This window comes from Peromyscus californicus, unplaced genomic scaffold (assembly GCF_007827085.1).
Source record: "Peromyscus californicus insignis strain IS unplaced genomic scaffold, ASM782708v3 Scaffold_8__1_contigs__length_139910024, whole genome shotgun sequence".
Taxonomy (NCBI): Eukaryota; Metazoa; Chordata; class Mammalia; order Rodentia; family Cricetidae; genus Peromyscus; species Peromyscus californicus.
The window spans coordinates 69,832,122-69,851,075 of record NW_026294606.1 but is presented as its reverse complement, the minus strand read 5'-3'; the positions used below and the strand labels follow the sequence as shown (position 1 = coordinate 69,851,075).

Here is an 18,954-nt window from a genome sequence, read left to right as displayed (position 1 = left end):
CACAGACACCTTTATCTAGATGTCAAATCGGGTCATTATGCCATTTCAATTTTATATGGGTAATTGGGATTCTATTACTAAAATAGCATTTGGGATATGTGTGTGTGTGTGTGTGTGTGTGTGTGTGTGTGTGTGTGTGTGTGTGTGTGTGTGTTGCCCAGTATGGTGGAATTTAATTTCATTAATCTTTTTTTTTTTTTTTTTTTGGTTTTTCGAGACAGGGTTTCTCTGTGTAGCTTTGCGCCTTTCCTGGAACTCACTTGGTAGCCCAGGCTGGCCTCGAACTCACAGAGATCCGCCTGGCTCTGCCTCCCAAGTGCTGGGATTAAAGGCGTGCGCCACCACCGCCCGGCTTAATTTCATTAATCTTAATGGATATTATCTGCTTAGATTTCCATGAACCACTTTCTAAACAGCATGGCGGATTGAATGGATTTCAAATACTTTTGACAAGTGCTAAGAAAGAACACCTTCCCAAAAGCTGAACTCACATATAAAGAAATAACAATGTCTTTTGGAACTCATAATTTACTCTTCTACTGAAAAGGTTGCTTTTACAGATATTGGGTCTTCTCTCTTATATGAACTATGTCTGTGTTTACATCTTTGCTGCTTTGCTTTCAGGAGACCAGAGAGAAGTTTATAGAGTCCTGGGCTGACTTCTGAAGCCCCCTTGAAGGACATAGGCTGAAGCTTCTCTGGTGTACATCTTACTCTGGTACCTCAACCTTCTTGTCTTTATACGAAACTACTGAGGTACAATGCGAATTTAAACAGTGTTAAATACTCAGGCCACAAATGAGAATTCATGTTTTGGTTTCATTGACATTGTGCATTCTTTAAGAAGACAATGAGCAGCTATGACCCCTGCTTTGCTCTAAATGTTGTTTTTTTATCTTTTGCTAAACATATTATATACAATATTATAACACACACACACTTACATGTGCTCCCATACTTACACACACACACACACACACACACACACACACACACACACACACACACACACACTCCCACCCAGTATCTAGCACAGGAATGGCAATTATAGAAAGCTCTTTTACATCAGGACTGTCAGAGTGATGCTTGAACCACCCATATCAGCACCACTTCAGGCTTATTTTGAAATATAGATTTATAATAACATAATTCTTTACTGATTCTTTGGGAATTCCACATTATGTACCCCAATCTCACTCACTTCCCACTCCCTCCATATCTGCCCCTCACCAGTGCAGCATCCCCCACAAAAAAATCCCCTCCTAAAATTAATTAAAAAAACAAACAAACAAAAACTACCTCACTCCTCCATCTTTCCAACACCTCTTCACTCATCCTAGTGGCATTGGGAGCTGAAGTGTGTCACACAGTAGACCCTTTTGTCCAATCAGCCCTACCCACAAAATGTTCATTGCCATGTAATTGGTCTAGTTCAAGGCCTCTGGCACTCCATCATCACTGGACCCTCACTGCAACTCCTCTCAGATATGCTGCTGTTGCTCCAGTCATGGAGATCCTGTGGCTATTGTTCTACAGAACCAGTCCCTTCACCTCCTCCAGCAGGTCATAGATGGAGTGGATGTTAGGGTGGACTAACCCAAGGCCTGGAATGTGGGTCTGGGTGGTAGCTGAGCTGGTAGATCCTGGCCACTGGGACTGCCCTATAGTGGATATCTGTTCTATAACTCTGAAGCACAGTCCTAGAGAAGTAGCAGGTATCTGCTATGTCCTTGAAGTACATGCTCTTCGGGCATGGTCTCTCCAATACCCTTAAGACCTGAGATGCATATACATCACTGTCTTTGCTGGGACTTGGATGCTGGGACAGTCTCCAGGAAGAAGAACAGCATGGGACTGTGCCTCACCTTTTCCAGGACCCTGTGACAGTTCCTCTGTTTTGTCTTGTGAGCTTTCCTTTCTTAATAAATACCTTTGCCCTTTAAGTAGACTCCATGGATTGATTTCCTGTGTTATTGCCCCCCTCAGGGATGGGCAGATCCAGCTCTCCTATGCCCATGCCATCAAGGCCAGCTCTCCCACACCTGTGGTGATGGGTGGGGCCATCTTGCAGTGGAGTGGACAGCTCTCCATGAAGGGCGGAGTCAGCTCTCCTGCTGCAGTGTTCAGCAAGGGCCAGGGCCAGCTATCCCAGGGCCAGGAAGGGGCAGGGCTGCCTCAGATTTCAACACACATGATTCTTGTGACCCCCTCTGGTAATATGTGCCATGGACATCAACATAGATCTCAGCAGCAGCAGGAGGACCCAAACATAGCCCTCTTCAGCAGCTTAGGCCCAGACCTCACCATGGCCCTGGTGGCAGCACAGGCCACCGATCAGTATGGCCCCAATGGCAGCATAGCCCTAGGATAACAAACTGGTCTCAAGTGGCTAACCAGACCCGGGGCATCTGCACGGCCCTCAGTGGCAACAGATACCAACTCAGACCCTGCTGCTTTAGTGCCACAAACCCAGACATGGCTCTTGGCAGCACCCCTGTCCTGGATGACCCCATGGTTCCATAGTGGAAGTACAGACCACTCAGATTGACATGGTCCTATTATCCAGAATTGATTCTCTGAAGTGAGAAGTTGAAACTGTTTTTTTTTTTTGTTTTTTTTTTTTTTCCAATGTTACTCTAGAGATTCCACCGCATATGAAAGTTTTGAGATCCAGGAAAATCTTCACGGGAAGATGGAAACCCTAAGAAATGGTTTTATAAGTCACAGAGCACTTGACCATTGGACTTCAGAGCAGGATTCTAAACCCACAAGTCTGGTTTGACAGCTCCTGTGCTCCCAATTGCACCATCCAGCTTCCTATTTTGAGCCAGATCATAATCTCCCTGCCCGTGATTTGAAACTATTTGTTAGTTTGCTTGGCTGTTTTTCAAAGCTTGTTGTGCATTAGAATCACCTGGAGATGTCCCTGGACTCTCCCCTATGATTTCCGATTCACAGTCTGGACTAGGACTGACAGTCTGTTTGGGTCATTTGTTTTGCAGTACTGGGGACTGAATTTAGGTCATTTCACAAGCTATGCAGCCACTCCACTGAGCCAGACCTCTTTATTTCTTGTTTTGAGATGAGGTCTCCTTGTGCTTCTTAGGGTAGCCTTGAGCTTACTCTGTATCCCTGGTAGGTTATGATCTCAGCCTCCCCAGTCCCAGTTGGTAGGATTATAATCTTGGGTTACCAGGTAAGGCAATAGTCTGTCTATCTAGCACATTCACATGGGATGCTGATGCCTTTGAGGACTCACAACCATATACCTCTGTGGTCTCTGTACCATCCCAACCTCCCCTCTCAGACACAGCCTTATTACTCTGTGTGTTGGGCTCAGCCTCCATTGTTCAGCATGCTTCCAGGGCTTGAACTGCCTGGACAGAGCTTCTCTCTTTCCTCTACCTCATCCCCAAGGCTTGTAGTCCACACAGCCCCTAATCTGTCTAGCATGGCCTACAGGCGTGGATGCAAGAGACAAGCCTGTGGTAAAGACAGTTATATCATCAGGAGACTTTGGCTTGATAAGGAAGCCTAGTTTGATACACTTGAGTAGAATGGTGAGTAGGAATGGGGACAAGATGGCAAGGGAGCAGCCAGGAAAGGCCACACATACAATTCTTGTCTCTGGGAATGAGAGAAGAAGTGGTACTTGAATCAGAGTCTGTTTTAGAGAAATTAATTCCAAGAAAGAATACCAAAACAAAATTATGTGACATAGAAAGTGCAAACTCAGAGGCCTGTGGACCAATTGTCTTGGAATAGAGGTGAGTGACAAGATAAGAAATGGGCAACAGTGTGGGAGTCAGAATCCCTCCTTTGAGGACCATTTTCCTTCAATCCACTACATTCCACTCCCTGACACCCAAAACCTTGTGGCTATATCATAATGCAAAAATGCATTCAGTCCAATTTCAAAAGTCCCCACAGCTTCATATAATAATAGTCTCAAACTTATTTAAAAGTCCAAAGCTCAAAGTCTCTTCTGAGATTCAGGCAATCTCTAAACTGTTGTCCACTGTAAAATCAAAATAAAAAAGCAGATCACATACTTCCAACATATAATGGCATAGGATATACATTACCATTCCAAAGCCTAGGGAAGAGAGCATAGAGAGGAAATACTGGACCAAAGCAAGACTGAAAAACAGCTGGGCAAACTCCAAACTCGGCATCTTCATGTCTGATGTCAAAATGATCTTTAGATCTCCAAATATATTCAGTTTTGTCAACTGCAACACACTTCTTTCTCTTGCACTGGTTCCACTCCCTGTTAGCAGCTCTCCTCAGCAAGTATCACCGGGCTCTGAAATTTCCAGTATCTTGGAGCCTCCAAGGCAATCCAGGCTTCCACTTCACAGCTTCACACAATGGCCTCTCTAGGCCTCCATTCAGGGACACTGATGACACATGCCTGGCCTCAGCATCTTCCTTAATAGCAGAGGTAAACTGCACAGCTCCTCTCTTCTATCTTTAGCTGTAAAGTCAGAATCACTGGCCAAAGCTGCCATGTTTTACTGCTTGCTAGAGCTGAAACATGGCCCCCTTGTTCAATTACATCTTCACAAGCTTTTTGTTTTTGATGGTAACTTTCACTGCCTAAGATGACTTTCCTTGAACTTGCTTTTAGTACAAACTGGCCTCAAACTCAGAGATCCTCTAGCTTTTACTTTCCCAGTGTTAGAATTAAAGGCATACACCAGCATACTCTGCTCTAAGCTCTTCTTTAATTCCTTTTCACAAGTTAGAAATTTAGCTGGGTGGAATCTTACCCTGAGGTCACTACTCCCTTAAGTTCATTTCTTAATCTGTTTAGCTCCTTGAACATGGGAGTTAGCTCTATTTCACTTCCTGGTGCTCCCTTCTCATCATATTTTACATTTTTTAATTTGCCTTGCTCAGCTTGCTCCTTTTCATTATGAATTGTCATTAGAGTTACTGCTAATAACCACACAACAGAGTCTATACTAGGTTGTTTTGAAATTTCCTCTGTCAACGAAATTAATTCAAACTTCACTTTAGCCTCAGACAAACTTTTCAGATAAGGACAAACAGCAGCCAGTTTCTTCACCAAAATATCACAAGAATGATCTCTAGGTCACAAGTTAATATTCTTCTCCTCTGAAACCTCTTGAGCCAGGCACCCACAGTTTGAATCACACTCAGCACCACTGTCTTCCCTGTTCCTACTAGGATGGCCCATTAAGCAGCACTTAAAATGTCCAACTGTTTTTCTAAGCCATAGTCCCAAGGTACATATTCCTTCAAACAAAAACCATGGTCAGGCCTATCACAGCAATACCCTATAGTGCTTGGTACCAACTTCTGTCTTAGTTAGGGCTTCTATTGCTGTGAAGAGACACCATGACCATGGCAACTCTTATAAAGGAAGACTATTTAATTGAGGTAGCTTACATTTTCAGAGGTTTAGTCTATATCATCATGGTGTAACATGGTGGCATGCAGGCAGGCACGGAATTGGAAAAGTAGCTGAGTGTCCTACATCTTGACTTGCAGTCAACAACAAGTGAACTGTCACATTGGGCACATCTTGAGCATATATGAAACCTCAAAGCACTCCACAGTGACACAGTTCCTCTAACAAGGCAAAACTTGCTCCAACAAGGCCACATCTCCTAATAGTGCCACTCTCTTTGGAGGCCATTTTCCTTCAAACCACCACACCTTGCTACCTCCCATTACCCTGCCTCTGCCCTATTAATCTAAAAGGTGGAGGCCCACTGAAGGACTGGCCTTTGCTCTGAAGGCCAAAGGGATCCCCTTTCATATATATTTATATAAGAAATCCTGGAGCCAAAAGAAGCTGTATAAAAATGAAACAGAACTAAATGAGTAAAATGTATAAATTAACAAAATTTATCTGTTATCTGCTTTTTTAAAATTATTACTGTTTGGTAGAATTAATACTCAGCAACTACTCTGGACATTAGTAATGATTCCAGAGCTAGCTGGAATTTTTAAATAGTCTTGTTACTTTAAATATTTTGAACTGATTATAAACTTTTAAAGGATGTTAAAGTATAGAAATATATTTCTATTGAGATATAAAAGTAATAACACCAAAACATTGTTGAACTTAAGCCTGGGACTTTTAGTCATAAGAAATGCTCAGCCTTGTCATGGGTAGAGACCATGACTCTTTCCTATAAACATCTCTGTGGCTATGGTATCATGTTATAAAACTGGAAAATATTAAAAACACACTGCTAGTTTAAAAAATAATAATTTTACATGTACAAGAGTTTTCCGATCATGTCCTCATGTCTACCTTACAAAGGATTTTAATGTACACCTCCTGTCATAGTCTGTGTTACAGGTCAAGACAGACTACTAACTGTCTCCAGGGCTCTCTAACTCATAGACAATTCACCTGCATACAGCTTTTTCCTCTCCTATAGTGTGGGAAGGATGCTTATTTTTTTCAAGGGATTTCTGCATTTGATACAAGAAAAGACAGTGGTTTCCCATTCTTTATGAATATTAGAGGTTAACATAAGTTGATCGTTGAGTGCAAATTCGGGTGAAGATATTTCTAACAAACTATTAGCAATGGGTGAAAAAAAAAGCACTGGGTACTACAGGCTTGACTTCTGGAGCGGCATAGTGGTCCCACATTCGCTTATTTTTGTGTTTCTCTATAATATGAACGGAAACACTTTTTAGTATAAATGCTTTCTTTGAGCTTCAAAATTTGCCAAATATTTCTATTATTATTATTATTTTCTTTTTTTTTTACTGGAGAACCAAAGTTTGAAGTTTCAGATTTTATTGAACAGTGCTGAGGTTGTACACTAAATGGTAGACAGGTGAATGTGGGTGTCTTTTATAATGACTGGCCTTCTGCTCACTACACTGAACAATGGTGGTGCCGGAGGAAAAGAAAATCATCGATTAAAAAACATAGTCTATAGTTCAGAGAGCTGAGAGGTCTACCTCCTGTCATGACCTACCTGACCTGATTCTCTGAAGATATTTAAGCATGCACAGCCATCTAGAGGAGTTGCTGTAGCGGCCCAGATGGTATTGGAGCTCAGCTTCCTGAATCGTACTTGAATTACCTGATCATTAATGGATGGAAGCGTTTGATATTCAAAATATAAGCATAACTAGAATAAACTAAGGGCACTATCAGCTTCCCTCTTCTTCTGATTCTATGCTTGATCAGATTTCTGACCACTGTTAAGAGCTATGCTATCTGATTTGCTATTTATGAACCGTCAAATTATTTTTCTAATAGAAGATACTGTTTTTTAGAACTTCTCTTTTTGCACATTAATATTCATGACTCATGTGGCAGGCATCTGGCTAGCTATAGCATTTAGAAGCATCAACTTGCTTTTAAAATTGGTGCTTTAATTCTAATAGTTTTACTTTAGAAGAAACTGCGTGACCTGCAGCTTTTTCCATGGGGAGGCTTTTCCCATCCTGCAGTCGATGCCAAGGTCCTACCCAATCAATCAGAGGCTGCTCCAGCAAGTTTTTATGGCATAAAAAGTTGTACAGTATTTCTAGATCCATCCATTTGTCTGCAAACCTCATGATGCCATTGTTTTTTTCTGCTGAGTAGTATTCCATTGTGTATATGTACCACATTTTGTTTATCCATTCTTCAGTTGAAGGGCATCTGGGTTGTTTCCATGTTCTGGCTATTACAAACAATGCTGATATGAACATAGCTGAACAAGTGCTCTTATGGTGTGGTTGAGCATTTCTTGGGTATATGCCCAAGAGTGGTATAGCTGGATCTTGGGGGAGATTAAAATCATCCTGAGTGAGGTAACCCAGACTCAGAAAGACAAACATGGTATGTACTCACTCATAGCAGGATACTAGACATGAAACAAGGATGAATTGTCTGCTACTCACATCACCAGGGAGGCTACCCGGAAAACAGGACCCCAAGAAAGACACAGGGATCGCCCAATGACAGAGAAATGGAATGAGATCTACATGAACAGCCTGGACATGAGTGGGGGTAATGAAAGGTGAGGGTCGAGGGAAAGAGAGCTTGGGGGAGCGGGAGATCCCAGCTGGATCAACAACAGAGAGGGAGAACAAGGAATAGGAGACCATGGTAAATGAAGACCACATGAGAACAGGAAGAAGCAAAGTGCTAGAGAGGCCCACAGAAATCCACAAAGATACCCACACAACAGACTGCCGGCAATGGTCGAGAGACAGCCCGAACTGACCTACTCTGGTGATGGGATGGCCAAACACCCTAATTGTTGTGCTAGAAACCTCATCCAACTACTGAGGGATCTGGATGCAGAGATCCATGACTAGGCCCTGGGTGGATCTCTGGGAGTCCAATTAACGAGAATGAGGAGGGTTTATATGAGCGAGAATTGTTGAGACCAAGGTTGGATAAAGCACAGGGACAAATAGCCAAATGAATGGAAACACATGAACTATGAACCAATGGCTGAGGGGTCCACACTGGATCAGGCCCTCCGAATGGGTGAGACAGTTGATTGGCTTGATCTGTTTGGGAGGCATCCAGGCAGTGGGACCAGATCTTGTGCTCATTGCATGAGTTGGCTGTTTGAAACCTGGGGCCTATGCAGGATTGTTTGGCTCGGCCTGGGAGGAGGGGACTAGACCTACCTGGACTGAGTCTACCAGGTTGACCTCAGTCTGTGGGGAAGGCTTTGCCCTGGAGGAGATGGGAATGGGGGGGGGGGGGCGTTGGGGGGAAGGTGAGGGGGACGGGAGGGGGGGAGAACAAGGGAATCCGTGACCGATATGTAGAACTGAATTGTATTGCAAAATAAATTAAAATAAATAAATAAAAAAAAAAAAAAAAAAGTTGTACAGTATTTCAAGTTGCTTCATTTATTAATAAATAACATAGCAGTAACAGCTTTTACTATATCATGGGAATTATAGATCCCCTTGGCCATCATATAGAAGCTACATCACCGAGAAAAAATACTTTATCCTTGAGTGTTAATGATTCCAAAATTCTTCGAAGTAAAAAATCCATCTTAAGTACTTATGTTTTCATTTACTCAGACATTGAATATTAATTGTGACACACTGTCTTCTATGTTCCTATGCTAGGTACTGAAATCAGATTTCTTAGTACATTGTTATCATCTTTGTTGAGAACGTAGAGGCCACTTGGAACAGTTTATATTAATTTATAACAATTGTAAGAAAGGAACATTAAGAGAATACTTAATATACTTTATGTTGTTTTTTATGTTGGTATCACAAAAACCTGATTCTTACCATCCTGTGTTTGGGTGAGCCAGCCCTGACATTGTGAGCATGGGAGAACTGTCTCCATTAATCACCTGTCATGTGGTGGCATGGGAAGGAGAGATGTCCCTCCACCCCACCCACCAATGCCTGAGGCGGATGGGAAAGCTGGTCCTGAGGTCTTAATGGCTAGAGAACTGCCCCTGCCCACTACCAGGTGCAACACTCAGGAGAGCAGGACCTGCACCTTGCGTGGGCAGCATAATAGAGCCAACACATTGGAGGAAGTGTGGGTGAGCCAGTCCTGAAATTGTGAGCATGGGAGAGCTATTCCCATTACTAATCTGTCATGTGGTGGCATGGTCTGGGGAGAGGTGGCTCTGCGATCATAGGGGCAGGAGAGCTGCCCCTGTCCTTTAAACAACAGTTTGTTTAAAAAGCTTAAAGGACAGTTTGTTGTTGACAGTTGTCCCTGTCGACAACAGAAAGTTGATGCAAATGTAATTGAACAAGGTGGTCAGGTTCCAGCCTCATCAAGAAGAACTTAGCATCTTTGGATGCGTGGCTCTGGGTTTTTAATCAAGTGTATAAGAATGTGACTATGCAATGCCCCCCACACCAAGCCATGTGTCAAAGTTGTCGCTACATGGAGGCCTGGAAATGCATTGTGTGAAGCTGTGAAGGTGAAGCCTGAACTGTATTGGAGATACCAGAGTCATGGGATGCTTGCCAAGGAAAGCTTCAGACTGGGCTTGGAACCAAGGAGAGAGAGAAAGGAAGAGGGATACACACACACATACACACACACACACACACACACACACACACACACACACACACACACACACACACACAGAGTGAGTGTGAGAGAGAGAGAGAGAGAGAGAGAGAGAGAGAGAGAGAGAGAGAGAGAGAGAGAGAGGTGTTGAAGGCAACAGAGCTGAAAGGAGTTGGAGATCTGAAGATCTGGTTGGCATCGGATATGGGGATGCAGAATTTGGAGTTTGCTCTGCTGGCTTTGGGACTTGAGTGTGGTGCCTGCTCCCTCTGCTCCCCTTCTCCCTTTTAGAATGGTAACATAAACTCTGTGCCGTTGGACTTTGGAATTGTGTGATCTACTTTTTGATCTTGAGTTTACAGGGGATTACCTTGAGTCTCAGAGACTTTGGACTTTGAACTTTTAAGCAGTCTTGAGACTAAGAAAAGATTATGGGAAATTCTGGAGTCAGACTGAATGCATTTTTGCAATATGATATGGCTAAAAAAATCTATGGGAGCCAGAGAGTGGAATGTAGTGGTTTGAATAAGAATGACCCCCTAAAGCTATCATATATTTGAAAGCTTAGTCACCGTGAAGTGGCACTATGTGAAAGGTTTAGAAGGATTAGGAGGTGTGACATTGTTGAAGGAACTGTGTCCCTGGGGATGGACTTTGAGATTTCAAAAGCCCATGCCAACCCCAGTGTCTTTCTCACTGCCCACAGAACAGGATGTAGCTCTCAATTACTTCTCTAGCATCATGCCTGCCATGTGCCTGTCATGCCCGCCATGCCCACCGCTGTGTTCCCTGCCATGATGATAATGGACTAAACCTCTGAAACTGTAAGCAAGGCCCCCACTAAATGCTTTCTCTCATAAGAGTTGCTGTTGGTCATGGTGTCTCTTCACAAAAATAGAACAGTGACTGAGACATTTTATATACTCTCAAAAGAAACACAGGGTTTAGATTGCTGTCAATATATCTGGTATACCTTAACATGACCTGTTTCGTATTTTAACATCAAGAACATTTTTATCTTCTTAAGTAACATTTAAATGCCTCTGACATAGTTTACGGTGTGTTCAGCATATTGATGCACAAGTTGCAGAAATTGAACTGTAGGAACTGAATTTCAAGAGTATTCTACTTGCTTTTACTTAAAGTTCATCAGTATTAGATTTATACTAATCTAGATATTTTTAATAAAATTCTTTGTTACAAGTGGCATCAAATACATGTGTTTGTTTTGTGGGAACTTCTGTCTATAGCCGCTCATGTATTCTATTGTGTAACAGACGTGAATAAACATTTTCTGAATGAATAAATGAGTGAGTTAGTGAGCTGGTGAGTGCGTGAAAACCTGTCTGACCACGTACTTACTCTACATCTTTTAACAATTTAACATATATCACTGCAAGGCAACATCAGGCAAATGTGGTGTACTTACAAATATGCCAAATTGTTGATAAGAATCTGATGCTTGGTTATATATATATATTTATATATTTTATATATATTTTATAAATATATATAATTTTATTATATATTAATATTATATATTACTATAATATATATTAATATAACATATAATATTATATATTTATATATAATAATATATAAAATATTAAATATATATTATATATATAATTAAACAATAATCAGGTAATCAATACATACCATTATCAAAGTATCTAACAGTTGAATTTCTGGATACACTGGGGTCAAAATTTGCCATTAAAGGTGCTATATACTGTGTGGCTGTTAACATTCGGTGTACAACTTCTCCAGTGTATATAAAACCTATAACGAGAAAAACAGGAAATTTGTTAAGAAAGATTGCCAGATAAAATTATAACCAAAACAGCTATGATTAAACTGCAGTCATATTTTGTAAAGACATTAAGCAAGGAACATACTTAGTGTCTTAATGTCCCATTAACAATACTTTTTGTTTTCTGGATAGAGTAAAAATGCTCATATAATTTGTCAGCATCCAGTAGAAATGCTTACCAGTAATACATAATATGTATACTTTTAATAGCAGAGTGACTATTACCTCAAAGCAAATGTTAGGCTAAAGAAGATCAACACAGTACTGAAGAAAACCATACCTTCCATTTTCCTATTTTAATCTTCTATAATCTTAACACTAGCCTAAACCAAGAGCTCTTTTACAAGTGAGTTTCTAATCATTATATTTATTTGTGGGCTTTATTGTTGTTGCTACTGTTGGTAGTGATGGGGACCAAACCTAGGGCCTCACACACACATGCTTAAGTAAGCACTCTAGTACAGAGCTACATCCTCAGTCTTGAGTCTTCCTAACATGCAATCCCTCCATTTAAAAAAAAAAAAAAAAAACATATTCTAGGTGGCAGTGAATAAATATTTCTACTCTTTTTTGTTTGTTTTCTTAAAACAAGTTGATATATCAGGGAGCTAAATAACTCCATGATATAGTGTTCAAAATTCTCAGTCTGCCAAAGCCTTTATAATTCTCAGGTCATAGCCAGAAGATGCAGTCTACATATTTGCAGTTAAGACGGTGAAATACTGAAAACCTACAAGTGCCCCTTCTTTGTGAGTTCTTGGCATCAACTTATTTCAGCCCACATTTAGTGAGAGCATTTACTGTGGTGGTCTTGAGCTTTGAACTAACTTTCAATAGTTCTTGTTTTACATCCCAACCATGTTTACAATTATTCACACTTGACATTATTCACATTGGGTTTATCTACTTAGTAAAATATCCATGATGAATTGTTAATATTACACTAGTGTTTGGTCCCCAAGGTCTTTATTTGCTTAGGAGAAGAGTCAGTTCAGGAAATACTTGTTTATTTTAATATTAATCTAAAAAGACGCAATCAAGAATAAACATTAAAATAAACCTGCACATACAATATTATAAAATAAAATTCAAGGCAAATGATTTGTGGTGGTGCAATTGGAATGTTCAGATAATTATGGTATTACTAGAGAGCTGAGAATCCTATCTATAATTTTTTGCAAGAATAAAGACACAAGATACTTTGAAAAAAACTGTAATATTTAAGCCTCAAAAATGTCAAATATTTTATCTTTCTTATGGTCCAAATAAAGATTTCACTGAGATATTGTGGTTTTCATAGTTTCAAGTTGTAAATTATGATTTCTATGTAAGTCATTATGAAATTAAATTCGTAGTTATTAGTATATTTAATAAGATTTCATTATTAAAATGCTAAGTGATTACTTTCTATTAGAAGAAAGTGTGCTGATATAATCTTTTCTTTTTATCATTTTCTCTCCAGATTTCTAGTCATTCCCTCATATGCACTTCCTTATAATTATAAACACAAAGAACAGCCATTTTTCAGACCTTGTAATTAATTTTTTTTTGCTTTCACCATGATTCATTTATAATATGATCATTAAAATAGACACAAAAAAATTCTCCAGATGAAACCTTGAAAGTAAATGTTTTAATTAGACCATGAAGGAGTCCTTTCAGAAAGCATGAGCTCCGGGTGGTTGCTTCCTGACTCCGTATTCTCTGTGTGATGATGGGTGAAGCTGGTGAGAGCAGAGCAAAGGAAGAGAATTTTAGATCACCACAGGAGCCATTTTCCAGGTCCATTCTGTGCTAAAGCTGCTGCAATTTCTAGAATCACAGAGAATGCAGCCACACTCATGCTTTCAAACACTGCATTCACTTTTATGTCACTTTTGTTTTTTGACTGACAGATAGCATTGGTATGTATTAATGAGGTACACAGTAATGTTTTGATTTGTATATGAATTCATAGTAATCAGTGCAAAGGCACTGTATTATTCATTACCTTCAACTTTTACCTTTTGTTTGTAGTACACTGACTGTCTCTTCTTACTATTTTTGTACCTCATCGTTGTTGGCAATCGCTCTGCTGGGGCAGGCCTCCAGGGTTTTTTTCTATTTAACTATGGCATTGGATGAGCTCTCTTCTCTTTACCCTCTTCATATCTGTCTCCAGTAACTTCTGTTGGGCTCTCAGAATCTTCCAGATCAACTGTTTTAGATTCTACACATGTAACTATTTATTCATATTTTAAAAAGGCAGGATGCATGCATGTGCCCCTACATATTTCCACAGAGGTTTGGCAAGAACTTGTTCTCTTTTTACAGCTACACTTTCTCTGGCCAGCATATTTCTCGGACTTACAAGTTCCCATATTTTAAAGAAGTTGCAAATAATTCCCAAAGAATTAAGTAAACACACAGAAGAACTTGTTTACTGTAAGAAATAGAGTTACAATTCCCTCTTCTGCAGTTATTGCAACACTAAAATGAATCAGAAGGAAAGCCAAGATGATTCGGTGGCTAAAGGTGCTTATTCTCAAGACTGGTGACCCGAATTCTACCCCTGAGAACCAAAGGCGTAAAGAAAAACATGACTCCAGACAGTAGTCCTCTACCAATGACATGATCTGAGAACTATGGAATGCACATGCACACACACACACACACACACACACACACACACACACCAATGAATAAATAAATGTGATACAAACAAATCCATTAAGTAAATAACAGTTACAAAATGAACTATAATTTCAATTATGGGTAGCATGTGGTTGCTGCTATCCCAATGAATGGGGCATGGCTATCATTCCTACTATGACTGTTAAGATCAACTCTGCAACAGAAGCGAGGGAATGCAATACTCTGACAGACTGAGTTTTTCTAATCCAGGGAATACTTTTGCATTTTTCTTGACTCTACTGGAAACTCATTTCTGTTTGTAATTCAAGTTTTTTTTCTAAATAAACAAGAGTCAAATGCTTGTTTTTAGCGAAAGCCTTAGTTCCTTAGCTTATAAATTTTAAAAATAATATTTCAGTTGTGATATGGAATGCAGAAAATGTAAGTTTCCTGGATGCAGGGAACACTGACTTGGTACTGGGTAGGGACTAACTATGCAGGTTAATACAGCTAGTCCTTTGCAAATACTCATAGCTTTAGGCCTTTATCTCTCGAACCTGATGTCAAGGTAACAATACACAATTGTATTGTAAATTTTGCACATTTTATGCTAATTTAAGCAACATATTTCATTGCTTTCTCCAAAATCCTTGGTAGCAATTTGTGAGGCTATTATTAGATTCCTTCATTCATTATAAGACTTGAGCATAAATGGCAATCATTGGTGTGTTCATAAGATTTATGTAACAATTACTATCCAGGTGACCTAGTACTCAGAAAAAGAATCAAATAAGAGAAGCAAACATGTTTTTCTCTTTGAATTGCAAAGAATAGCTATGCATTATCCTTCCCTTTGGACTTAACCACTAGTATTTCAAGTTCTCAGCTTGAATCATGCTCTATTCTTGCTTACAGGCTCTCCTCCTGTACATGCCTCTAGTTGTGCGAGTAATCTGATTTCAAATATGTAATCATCAACTGATTAAGTCAAGCAGTTGCAGTAGATTTTTTATGAACAAACACCATTCAATCATTATGTATCTTTGTTTTTTTACTTTTGAAAAATCATGTGTGTTGCCTGCACATGTGTCTGTCTATGCACCACTTATGTGCAGTGCCTACAAAGGCCAGAAGAGGGAGTCAAATCCACAGGGACTAAGGTTAGAAAAGATGGTGAGCCTCCATGCGGGTGCTGAGAATTGAACCTGGTTCCTCTGGAAGATCAATCAGCCAGATTACTCAATCAATTGAGTCAATCTCTGTAGTCCTTATTTTTTATTTATTAACCATATTATAACCGTACTTATTAACCATATTTACATCGTACAAATCAATCAATCAATATCTATACAGGCTGTTGATAATTACATTAAGTATTCACTTCATCTCTGCAATAACTGAAAAGGGAATGATGGCAGTATTATTTTCACTTATTAAACACAGTATTTAATAAAACTAGGTTATTTACCAAAACCCTCATGGCCATTACAGGTCTTATGATTTCAAATTCCATGGGCTCTAGGACTGCTTAGAAATAATGTAAATCTAGCCTTACATCAAGTCCTGAAGAAGTCAGGGAGTTCAATGGCTTTTCTATTTATTTCTTTTGAGCTAATTATAAAGACAACCATTCTGTAGCAACATTGACAGTTCTCATAGGTAAGTTTAAAAGGCTATTAAATGGGAGTTGACAGACTACATACTCCCCTTCAGTGGAGTTTATGCCAAAAGAAGCAGTTAGAGAAGGAAAGATCTTTTCTCTCTGCAAATTTCAGCATCTGTGCCTTAGAGGAGAGGTGGCATCACCTCAATCCTGGCTGTTTTTATTAAGCCTTCAGATCCTCTGCCTTTTTACTGAATAGTTTCACAAACAAGTCTGATTCTTCTATAGCAATTTATGAAATAAGACTCAATTTGGTGATAGGAGGCATTGTACCCAATTAGAGAATCTGTTTCATGGCAAACTCAAATTATTTCTTTGTGCTGTGACTAAATGACTTAACCTTCCCATGCTTTGGGAGAGGGGTGGTACTAGTTTACAAGAAAAGTGCTGAATATGACTGTTGCAAGCAAAAAAGAAGAAGAAGAAGAAGAAGAAGAAGAAGAAGAAGAAGAAGAAGAAGAAGAAGAAGAAGAAGAAGCCATAATGTAGTTCAGTGACAAAGAATCGACCTAGCATGCACAAGTCTTGGCTCAATTGCCTGTGAAATAGGTGTGAGCAACACTCCCCTCCAATACACACACACACACAAACACACACACACACACACACACACACACACACACACACACACACACACACAGAAGACAGACACAGTCAAAGAGACACACATGGGGAGGAAGGGGGAGGAAGATATGGGGTGAGACAGGCACAAAGAGACAGACATATACCATGGGAGGTGGTGAGGAGAGGGAAAGGGAGAAGGTGTGCTATGCTGAAAGCCAACCATTTACTTAGAATTTTCTCTAATGTATGTTGGTTATAAACTTATACTAAGATGTTTATATGACTTTAACATTGTTATTCAGGCCTAAATATACAACATGTGTTTATATGTATTAATCCTTTTTGAGATAGGGTGAAACACTGAATTTAACCATAAGGCAAGAGATAATAGAGTTCCTTAAAGTCCTGAGTTCATGTAGTCTTTCCTTCTATTCTGGTGGAACAAGTTCCTTGTAAAAATATCAACCTCCTGTTGGGCAGCAAATGGTGTTGCCTTTAATTGGAAGTGTCATAGTGATAAAGGAAGCATGAGGATACTTTTATTCATGAAACATTCTATAAGCCTTTGATGTGCAAAGGCTACAAAAAATATTCTAGTTTATCATCTCTCAGTTCTTCTCTTTGACGTCTTAGGTAAGACTGGAGTCAATCCACATGCCTGTAAGGCATCAAATATTCGTAGTTCAACACTGCGTTTAGAGTACAAATAACAATGGCATGATACAGATGCCTCTGGCGTCTTTATTAAGGCCTGTGTATCTGTGATCTGTACTGCTTAATCAAAGAGATCTGAAATTTATGGATTAGAATTAGGACAATGAATTTCCCATTCTGTTTTCTTACTAAATTCGTGCATGTTCTAGTTCCTGTCGTGAGAACCTAAGTTGATTATGTAGGGGTTTGTAGTTGCTTTGTCAATCAGGCAGTACTCAAGGTGGACCAGTCGCTTGAAAAAAAAAAACAATAAAGACTGGGCAAATTGCACCTACAGTTTTCCTTCTTCATTTTATAACTCAATAGATTTCCACATGCTATAAACTATTGCCTTTAAGACAAAGGCTTGTTTGTAACTCACTCAGCCCTTCAAATAAAACCGTGTGTGACAGCAATTGCTAATTTGGAATTCAACAGTTGTGATTAATTATCTGGAAATGTGACTGTCTGCTAAGGATAACTGTACAATGATGGGTTTCACATAACAGGTATCCAGTAGACAGACACTGCAGTACACGAGAAGAAGAATATAGGTTTTTACATGAAACCTAGACAGTTAATAAACATATTCTGAATTTCAGATGGGATTACTAACCACAGGATCCTCAGAAGGAACGAATAATAATGTCAATCACCAAGTATTTTCCTTTTATAGTTCCAATCAGCTTTCAAGTTAAAGCATAGTAATAATATATTATGTATTAAAACATATCCCTGGGTTTCTCCTCAACAACCTATAATATTGTCAGTCATCAAATATTTACCTTTAAATTTCCAACAGCTGTCAAAGTAAAATATGTCTCATAAATTTAAAAAGTATAGCTGTTAAAACTCATAGAGTCCTTTATTGAATTGGCTTAAGACACCATTGGGCATTATTAAGTTTCAAAAGTCCATTTCTTTGGTGGGAGAGGGTCACAACTGACAACTTAGTGGTATACTCTAAGCTATATTTATGAACTTGCCATTATCAGGATTATGCTGAAAATATAAAGTAGATCATCCCAATATCAGAAGGATGATCAGGAGATGAAGTGGACAGAGGAAGGGATGAAGATAGACAACAATCACAATGTCTTCATCCATTTTCATTTTGGACTAATAATAAAATTGGAGACTTCAGGTTTTAGGTTTTCTTTTTGCATCTTGGTTACTGAAGGAACTGATGTAGCTTGCTTAGAGTTAATGCATGCTAACTTCTCACAGCAACTATCAACAGCTTGCTCTCTCCCACCTTCTAAATTACTTCTGGTTATCTAGGACTTCTCCACATGGCTTCCCTCACACAGTACACTGTGAATGAAGTGTTCCAAAGTACAGTATACAAAGCATGTGCCTCCTGGTAGAGGTGCTGAACTGTTTTTTTTTTTTTTTTAATTTTTTGAAAATCAAGAAGTTTATCTATTTTCTTCAGATAATACATATAATATTACAAATAATAATACAAAAGCCAAAAGCCTTAGTCACATGATGGGAACATGATAGCAACAAAAAAGCAGAATAGGAGCATTGGTACCCATCTATACCCACAAATGTGTGCAACCATCACAGCAGGGAAATGCCTTCATAGCAGCAATGAAATCC

General features: G+C 39.4%; 1 protein-coding gene across 1 annotated transcript in view; it reads right to left on the bottom strand.

Annotated features, from left to right (window-relative positions):
- Plxdc2 (plexin domain containing 2) overlaps window positions 1-18,954 on the bottom strand; it is a 405,253-nt gene that overhangs the window by 117,249 nt on the left and 269,050 nt on the right. The window contains exon 5 of the mRNA XM_052727523.1: window positions 11,663-11,785. Within this exon, the coding sequence (XP_052583483.1) occupies window positions 11,663-11,785 (123 nt within the window). The remainder of the gene's footprint in view (window positions 1-11,662; window positions 11,786-18,954) is intronic.